Raw genomic sequence first — 9,929 nt, 5'->3', positions numbered from 1 at the left:
TTTTTGGAGAGAAAGAGAAAGAGAGAGAGGAAGCTATGTACACATAATAAAGTCATGTTTTTTGAACCCTTAAAACCACTGCCTTCACTTGTCTGCTTTATGAACTGTAGTATCATTGTGTGCCGTGTTATTTACGGACAAACACGGTGCCCGGAGGCACCCTTTGCGGGTTAATAACTGTGATTTACCGTGGCTTAGGATAACAATTCAAACGTGTCCGGATAGGGGAGAGGACGGGGAATCCAAAACCATTTGAATGGTGTCGATACTACACTCCTATCACGGTCGACACAGATAGGAGCGAATTCCCTGGTAAAACTTTTCTCTCCCCCCGCTGTCAATGGGAGTTTCAACCAGCTGGCGCGGTGCTGCAGGCAGCAGCGGGTGAACTCCCGGTTCATTGAGTTTACGGTTATAACCAGTGGTGTAGTCTACGTGATACGCAGGACTACGCCGTATACCCACTAGGAAAGGCCAAGGATTTCCATATACCCACTTAAAAATGTGTGAGGATACGTAACAGCGTTTTGTGACAGAATTTTCACTTTCATTCATAAAATTCACCCCGTCTGTTATGAAGCACTTGACTTTTGGACCATTGAGACTGACTATAGCGTCATATACCATCAACGGGGGGAGATGCGACATGAAATATGCCAAAATGCAGCACTATCATGCACAAATCAGCCTTATGACATGTAATTTAGATATACAGTATATAATGTTAGACAGGGAGCGCAGATGTATTTTTATGGCGTTCCGAAATGAACGATATGAGGCTGGGAGGAAAAAATCACAGTATACCCACTAGAAAACACTAGACTACACCACTGGTTAAAAGCATATCTTCTCGGGGTGTCAGCGCGGTGGTTAAGGGCTCAAAATGACCATATACCGATGGTGAAGTTAGCAAAGGAGTATTGTGTTTCTACCCCCTTCATAGCCGGTGTTATTCACAGGCAAAGACGGTGCCCGGAGGCACCCTTTGCGGGTTAATAACTGTGATTTACCGTGGGTTAGGATAACAATTCAAACGTGTCCGGATAGGGGAGAGGACAGGGAATCCAAAACCATTTGAATGGTGTCGATACTACACGGTATCACGATATCACGGTCGACACCGACATTATTTATATATACAGCATATGGATGTTACCTGCCTGTTAACTGCCGCTTTCAGTTCTCCAGGACATCGCCATAACAGCGATTTTTTGTTATGCTTGTTGTAAATAAAAGTTCTATGATGCATTGAAATGACATTAAACTAAGATAATACGATGGTTATCTTATTTTTTCAAATCTTTATTAATACGTTATTACAGAAACTGTAAGTGACATTTTCCTAGAGCGAAATCTGTTGTGGTATTTAAAAATGGCGGTTAGTGATGAAATCTATGAACATGGGATGACGATTTCCATTGACCAATCAACGGTGTGCAGCGTTACACGTCACACGCAGCCTGGCAAAAAGGTTCCGGGTCTCAAAAAGGTTCCTGCCCTCGAAGGGTAGCTAAAGAAGCGTGCCGTACCGCGCCGTGCTGATCCAGGCCGACAAATGGAAAAGCGCCAAAGAAGCAGGCCAGCCTGGGCTGACCCGGGTCAGCCCTCTAGTGGAAAAGCCCCATTAGAGACCGTGGAGGTGGCGACGGAGGGTGGACGCAGCCAGGGCTCCCCTGAGGAGGTGGCCACCGAGCCGCAGTTTGTGGGCCTGCGCAAGCTCTGGAGAGAGCCAGGGTTAGGGTTAGGTCTAGGACCACCTCCACCTGCAGGGCTTTATCAGAGAGGGGGCCCAGACTATGCTGCCTACTGCCTCACCATGGCATCTCAGCCTGACCCTTCTCTGAGCAACATCGTCTTCGTCAAGAACTTAGACAAGTCTATCGACAGCAACGCTCTCTACCACACCTTCTCTGCCTTTGGGAACGTTCTATCCTGCAAGGTGCCCTTTTTATATATTTGTGGTAACCTAACTTATGAATAATGGGAATGCCATCCAGGATTCAAGTTAACCATTTATTGTAGAACGGTAAGTAACAACGTGGTACTCTGGTCACTTGCTAGCTTAATCTGGGACCCCAGCTATTCAACAGGTAACCCAAGCCCAACACCTCTGGAGGTCCCCTACTGGCGTGGGGTGGTACTACAGGTAGTCTAACCAGGATATCACAATATTCTTCCTGTAAAGCGCATTCTGACTTTAAACTGTATGTTACAGAGACTTTGAATCATACATGCAAATGTGCTTAGGTTATCTATGTGGTTAGGGTATCTGCTCACTGTTTCTGTTGTTATTTTCTGTTGTATATTCTATGTTTTTATACTGTATGTGGTGTCTTTTTAATTAAGTGCTGCTTTTCTTGGCCAGGGCTCATTTGAAAAAGAGGCTACTACTGTCTCAACATGACTACCCTGGTTAAATAAAGGATTAATAATAATAAAACATTGTAAAGCCATTGTAAAGCCACTGAAAAGCCACTGAAAAGCCATTGATGATATTATGGAATGTATTTCGGTGGAAATAAGTGTGGAAAGAATAGAAAACGTAATTGTAAGCTGTGTTTGCAGAAAACCAGGATCTAACATGGATACATTCATGATTAACATGGAAAGTTTATTTTCCTCTTCAAAACAAAAGATTGGCTATGTCTGTGGAGATTTTAACATCGACCTGTTGAATCCACACAAACATGAGAAAACAGACAAATTCATTGAAACAATGTATAGTTTGAGCCTTTTTCCAAACAAAACCAAGCAGGATAACATCTGAGTGTGCCTCCCTAATCGATATTTACAAACAATTTGGAAAGTAGAAGAAGAAGAGAGGAGAAGAAGAGAGGAGAGGAGAAGAAGAGAGGAGAGGAGAAGGAGAGGAGAGGAGGAGAAGAGAGGAGAGGAGGAGAAGAGAGGAGAGGAAAAGAAGAGAGGAGAAGAGAGGAGGAGAAGAGAAGAAGAGAGGAGAGGAGAAGAAGAGAGGAGAGGAAAAGAAGAGAGGAGGAGAAGAGAGGAGAGGAAAAGAAGAGAGGAGAGGAGGAGAAGAGAGGAGAGGAGAAGAAGAAGAGAGGAGAGGAGAAGAAGAGAGGAGAGGAGGAGAAGAGAGGAGAGGAGAAGAAGAGAGGAGGAGAAGAGAGGAGAGGAAAAGAAGAGAGGAGAGGAGAGGAGGAGAAGAGAGGAGAGGAGAAGAAGAAGAGAGGAGAGGAGAAGAAGAGAGGAGGAGAAGAGAGGAGAGGAAAAGAAGAGAGGAGAGGAGAAGAAGAGAGGAGAGGAGGAGAAGAGAGGAGAGGAGAAGAAGAAGAGAGGAGAGGAGAAGAAGAAGAGAGGAGAGGAGAAGAAGAGAGGAGAGGAGGAGAAGAAGAGAGGAGAGGAAAAGAAGAGAGGAGAGGAGAAGAAGAGAGGAGAGGAGGAGAAGAGAGGAGAGGAAAAGAAGAGAGGCGAGGAGAGGAGGAGAAGAGAGGAGAGGAGAAGAAGAGAGGAGAGGAGAAGAAGAGAGGAGAGGAAAAGAAGAGAGGAGAGGAGGAGAAGAGAGGAGAGGAAAAGAAGAGAGGAGAGGAGAGGAGGAGAAGAGAGGAGAGGAGAAGAAGAAGAGAGGAGAGGAGGAGAAGAGAGGAGAGGAGAAGAAGAGAGGAGAGGAAAAGAAGAGAGGAGAGGAGGAGAAGAGAGGAGAGGAAAAGAAGAGAGGAGAGGAGAAGAAGAGAGGAGAGCGCGAGACTGAGCTGGTTTGTGAATTTATTAATACTAACATAGAAGTTGATGTACTTTGTAATTATTGTCGATGTATTTGAGGGGTTGAAAAATCATCTCACTAAACAGGGTGTCTCTCTCTACCAGGGTGTTGATCTGCATGTGAAGAACCTGGACGACAGCTTGGATGACGAGGCCCTGCGCAACGTGTTCTCCGCCTTCGGAACAATCCCCAGTGCAAAGGTGGCGACGGAGGGTGGATGCAGCCAGGGCTCCCCTGAGGCGGAGGCCACCAAGGCCGGGGCTGACATGAACGGCCGCATCATGGCCATGGGGTTAGGGTTAGGTCTAATAATAGGCCTGATCTGGGCAAGGTGTGGGTGGTAACATACGCTTTCCACTTCTTAATGATGCTCTGAACGGTACTCAGAGGGATAGCTAAAGCCTTCAAAATCTTTTTGTAGCCTTCACCTAACTTGTGCCTTCCTACAACTTTAAAAGAATGGCCAGGATGTTCCATCCTGCTCTCAAATGTAAACTGTCTATTTTTGTATGGAGCTACCATAAGTTCTGTTGCAAAAACTCAAAATTATTTTCTCATGAAATGTTCCCAAGTTTATTTATGAAAACTGACTGACACAGCCAAATACAGTCTGTCAGTGGAGATGACTCCATCCACAAACACATGTTACAGAAGATTTTTGAACAAGTGATGAGGAACAACAACAACAATAATAGTATATTCAGAATGTGTATTCACATTCATCATGTATATGCATCATTGTGCATACAAAACTACAGCATGTTGTTGAGACATAAAAATACATGAACATGATATCAGCGTATTCTTTTTACCTAACAGGAATATCACTTGATTGTCCAATTATATTTTTCAAAGCCTATACAATTATCGCATGAAAATACATTTGATATCCTCAAATATATGATGTACAAATATTTACGTGATCAAACACACTGAAATAGATATGTACATTTCTTTATGTTTTAAACATTTTTCTTTTCAAGATTCAAAAGAAAGAAAGATGCATGGAGGGGGGGGGGGGGGGGTCTCCGAAAAAATACAAAAAGAAGAGCAATACAAAAAGCATATATGAACTAATTACAAAAAATATACACACATTTCCACAGCAATATTCAGCAACAATAGGTCCAGACCGTCCAGTGTCTTGAACTTAGAGGTACAATTATTGAAATGGCATTGACAGATAGTCACCTAACGGCAACTTATATTCAGTTCCTCACTCTAGAAAAGAATCAGTCAGATCATCATTTATCATCTGTGTGTGTGTCTCTTCTCCACTCCCTCTGTCCTTGTCTCTCAACAAAGGGGTCTTCCACACCCTCTCGCCAACCCCAGTACACACAGCACAGATATGTTATCAGGCCAGTCCAGTTTTTAGAAGTTATTCACTGGAAAATACAATGTGAAAATATCTGCACTGCCACAGTACAAAATAGGTTAACAATTTAGTGTGAAAACCATGGAAGACCTTCTCTTTCCTCTCTCCCACCCTCTCTCACTCACTCCCTCCCTATCTCACTCCCTCTCTCCCACCCTCTCTCACTCCCTCTCTCACTCCCTCCCTCTCTCACTACCTCTCTCACTCCCTCTCTCTCTCACTCCCTCACTCACTCCCTCACTCCCTCTCTCACTCCCTCTCTCACTCCCTCTCTCACTCCCTCTCTCACTCCCTCTCTCACTCCCTCTCTCCCACCCTCTCTCCTCAGTTAGAGTATGACAGGTGGGTTCTCGTTGACAATGACTTGGATGACAAAGTCCTTCTGCATCTTGATGTCCTGAAGCCGTGGAAGACCTTCTCTTTCCTCTCTCCCACCCTCTCTCACTCACTCCCTCCCTATCTCACTCCCTCTCTCCCACCCTCTCTCACTCCCTCTCTCACTCCCTCTCTCACTCCCTCTCTCACTCCCTCCCTCTCTCACTCCCTCTCTCACTCCCTCTCTCTCTCACTCCCTCACTCACTCACTCCCTCACTCCCTCTCTCACTCCCTCTCTCACTCCCTCTCTCACTCCCTCTCTCCCACCCTCTCTCCTCAGTTAGAGTATGACAGGTGGGTTCTCGTTGACAATGACTTGGATGACAAAGTCCTTCTGCATCTTGATGTCCTGAAGCCGGGTCTTGTCGGTGAGGAGTTTTCCAGAGAAGAACCACCTCTGGTGGCCCACGTCAATGTTCTCCTGCCCGTGCAACAGTTTCTTCAGGTGGGAGATGGAGTCTGCCATGCTGGCCGTCAGACGTAGGTCCTTACCTGTCAAAAACATAGAGTCAAGTCAACTTGTTGCTGCCATTTGAACCATTGTGCACTGAGAATCATTCATCCCCTATCAACCCCTTGCCCCTACCTCCTAGGTGCTTGTGTAGATGTGAGGAAAGTACAGGTACATACACAATGTGGCAGAACCATCAAGGGACCATTACCATACTGATCATACATATCCAATTCTCTCATGTAGCCCTAAGGTGCTTGGGGGGGGGGGTAGGGGATACGGACTAGGAGTAGTTTTGGTATTCGACGTCAGTATACCTGATGACAGGCGGACGCGCAGCAGGAACTCCTGTTTGGGAGGAGGGGGTGGAGCTTCTTGCTCAGGGTGTTCAGAGGCTTTGCTCTCGTTGGTGCGCTCAGTGATGATGTTGATGGGAGGGGCTAGAGTGTAGGCGGGGAGCTGGTAGCGGTTTCCCAGCTCGTCGTAACACTCTGTCAGAGTACCTAGAAGGGAGGGGAGAGAAACAGGAACATCAGACACTCAAAGACCCTCGGTCACCATCTCAGCCGAAAAAAAGAAAAAAACTCCACTCCTAACCACTAATACTAAGCTCCATACCTCTAGAACCTTCCCTAACCACCACCGCATCTCCACTAACCCCATTGGTTAAAAAGAGAAAGAAAACAACAACAACAAAATAGAGCAGCAATCAATATTTTTTCTAATCTTAGATCAGCAAACCCCAAAAGGGTAAATGCTAAGGGTTGTAGATGGTTCAGTCTAGCAGGCTAAGGGTTGTAGATGGTTCAGTCTAGCAGGCTAAGGGTTGTAGATGGTTCAGTCTAGCAGGCAGTCAGCTGGGAGAAAATGTAAGGATACTGGGTGGTAGAACGCACATATCTAGGAAAAATCATGAAAGGTGGGTCCTGAGATTTGATGGAGTGCAAAGGTAGAATTTCTTTTGTACTCACAGGGGTCAAATGACACCTCATGGCTGAGCCAGTGTTAATATCGGGAGTAAACATGTGCTGACAACCCAGACACACGCTAAAAAAGTGTGTGTCCATCCTGTCTATCAAGGTATCCACTCTTGTTACGCTGCCCTGTGAGCATTATGTAACCATCACAGTAATCTCAGAGCAACAGACAGGGTTCTGCGTGCATGAGTGAGTGTGTGCCTTAACTCACCATGTGGCAGGGTAATGCAAGCTCCGTCCACTATAGCCTGTGCCAGTTCCAGGTCGTCGCACTCTACAGCCAGGGCTGCTGCTCTGAGCGCATCCCATATCTCTTTCCTCCCGTCAAAGGCTGGGGCTGTGTCCCAGAACTCATCTCTCTTACTGCAGAGCTGGCCCTCGGTCATGGGGTACTCACTCTTCCACTTGAGCCGCTCCTTCTTTAAAGGTTAATTCCGTCCTGAGGAGGAGAGGTACATCAGTCAGGGTTGAGGGCAGCATGGCCATAGATGGAAGTCTAGGCCAGTGCAGCTAAAAAGCATTACAATGCTGTGGAATGCATTTAACTACAGACATGTAGGCCTCCGGACCAACCACTAATCATGCTCTGATATAAGTAAGTAAAAAGCAGAGCAGTAACACTCATGGTAAATAATGTTTTCAGAATTCACTGTAGCTGCCAATTCTGAAGCTCTGCGTAACCTGGTTCAGTCTCCACTAGTAAGGTTGCCAGATTGGCACTGTACACATGCACAGAACTGAGACCAACACACACACACACACACACACACACACACACACACACACAAAGGGAACCCGGAGATCAACAGTCCACCAGAACATGAGCTCGCCATATTTTATGCCTCTCTACAGTCAAGCCCGGATTATCCATATGTTGCATCGGGTGAACGCCCTGGGGCACCAGCCAATGGGGGGGCACCAAATAATTCGGACAATGAAGAGACCTTTAAAATATTTTGCGCACATTTTTAAAATATAGGCTATATTTACTGGAAGTCATCCACACAGGTACAAAACTAACGGTTATATTTAGGCTATCATGTATAAAAAGATAAATAATTGCGAGTTCGGTGTAAGTGCCCCCCCCCCCCCAGTCACAGACAAGTGCGCGATGACGCAGGGCCGTGTGTGTCTACGTCTGATACAGCATCACGAAGGTGAGCAGAGCGGCAGAGAGAGGCGCTGTTTATTTCCATAATACCTGTAGTACGCTTCATTAATGCTGACAGAAAATATGTTCTTATTCTTATATGCCTGCAACAGTCGTTATTGGACTTGGTTGGTATTGAGCTTGTTTTATTGTAGTATACAGTACGTGCATTTCCCCCCTTTGTTATGGTTTAGCATGTAGTCTCAGGCCATTTATGATGGAAATAATTAGCCTATATTTAGAAAGTCGTGTTGCATTGTGATGTGAGTTGCATTCAGATTTGAGAATCAGCCTGTACTGTAGTTATATGCTCTTGTAAATCTATGGGTTTTGTAACCATAGTAAATATCACACTTTCACTTGCAAAGTAGGAGGGTGTGTGTGTGGGGGGGGCACACATCAAGTCTGGTCACCCTAGGGCACCCTAGGGGGTTAATCCGGGCCTGTCTACAGTAGTATGATCAGCATCATCATACCTGGGGCGTGTTACTACCAGGGTGTGTAGGAGGGTTACTACCAGGGTGTGTAGGAGGGTTACTACCAGGGTGTGTGTAGGAGGGTTACTACCAGGGTGTGTGTGTGTAGGAGGGTTACTACCAGGGTGTGTGTAGCAGGGTTACTACCAGGGTGTGTGTGTAGCAGGGTTACTACCAGGGTGTGTGTGTAGGAGGGTTACTACCAGGGTGTGAGTGTAGGAGGGTTACTACCAGGGTGTGTGTGTAGGAGGGTTACTACCTGGGTGTGTAGGAGGGTTACTACCAGGGTGTGTGTGTGTGTAGGAGGGTTACTACCAGGGTGTGTGTAGGAGGGTTACTACCAGTGTGTGTGTGCGTGTAGGAGGGTTACTACTACCAGGGTGTGTGTGTAGCAGGGTTACTACCAGGGTGTGTGTGTGTAGGAGGGTTACTACCAGGGTGTGTGTAGGAGGGTTACTACCAGGGTGTGTGTGTGTAGGAGGGTTACTACCAGGGTGTGTGTAGGAGGGTTACTACCAGGGTGTGTGTAGCAGGGTTACTACCAGGGTGTGTGTAGGAGGGTTACTACCAGGGTGTGTGTGTAGGAGGGTTACTACCAGGGTGTGTGTGTAGCAGGGTTACTACCAGGGTGTGTGTGTAGGAGGGTTACTACCAGGGTGTGCGTGTGACGTGGAAAGTACAGTAGCCCCTCGCCCCTCTCCTTCCCCCCCCTCCTCTCCCTCTCCTCTCCCTCCTCTCCTCTCCCCCCCCCCTCCCCTCTCCCTCTCCTCCCCCTCCCTCTCCTCCCCCTCCCTCTCCGCCCACTCACGTGACTGGGAGACGAAGGCTGCCACCGTGGCTCCGCAGCCAGAGAACTGAGGGTATCCCTGGGTGAGCCTGGCCAGCTGCTCCCTGACGGCCTGGGATACCTGGGACCCCTGGTCGTCCATGGGGGCCTGGTGCTCTACAGCGCCACACGCAGGACAGGAGGGGGTCAGCAGCAGAACACACAACTAAAGGTCTTTGCACACTGATGCAGTTTTTTTCGTATGCACATTTTTAAAATACGTCATCCGAAAAAAAAGCGTTATGCACAGAGACAGACAGAGAGAGACAGACAGAGAGACAGACAGACAGTCAGGCAGAAACAGACAGACAGACAGACAGGCAGACTGCGTTTTCACCAATGTGGAGATACCAGTGGCGCTGCTCCAAACGGCCCTGTCGGACATCTTATTATCCAGAAATCACATCTCATTCCTACAAGCGAGCTGCCTCGACGGACTCACATGAGAAGTAGAATGAAAGTTGTTATCAACACGGTGTCGTCTTTTGATGACGTCATCGCGGGGTCCTTCCGGAGCTGTGTTCTGGAACTCCGCCCACTTAGCTCGGGTGTGTTCCTTCTAAATAAAAGCGCC

The 9,929-nt window shown here is 47.1% G+C and overlaps 1 protein-coding gene across 1 annotated transcript; it reads right to left on the bottom strand.

Annotated features, from left to right (window-relative positions):
* Positions 1–5,755: 5,755 nt before the first annotated feature.
* Positions 5,756–9,458, bottom strand: LOC308162201 (ubiquitin domain-containing protein 1-like; the record flags this gene model as incomplete). The annotated part of the gene is made up of 4 exons (XM_080536321.1): positions 5,756–5,967; positions 6,244–6,429; positions 7,115–7,327; positions 9,338–9,458. 4 exons carry the CDS (start codon positions 9,456–9,458, stop codon positions 5,756–5,758), a joined length of 732 nt encoding a protein of 243 aa, XP_080392447.1.
* Between the last annotated feature and the right edge of the window lie 471 nt (positions 9,459–9,929).

This window comes from Nansenia antarctica (genome assembly GCF_963989245.1).
Source record: "Nansenia antarctica genome assembly, chromosome: 1".
Taxonomy (NCBI): Eukaryota; Metazoa; Chordata; class Actinopteri; order Argentiniformes; family Microstomatidae; genus Nansenia; species Nansenia antarctica.
This window is presented reverse-complemented; position numbering and strand designations above follow the sequence as displayed.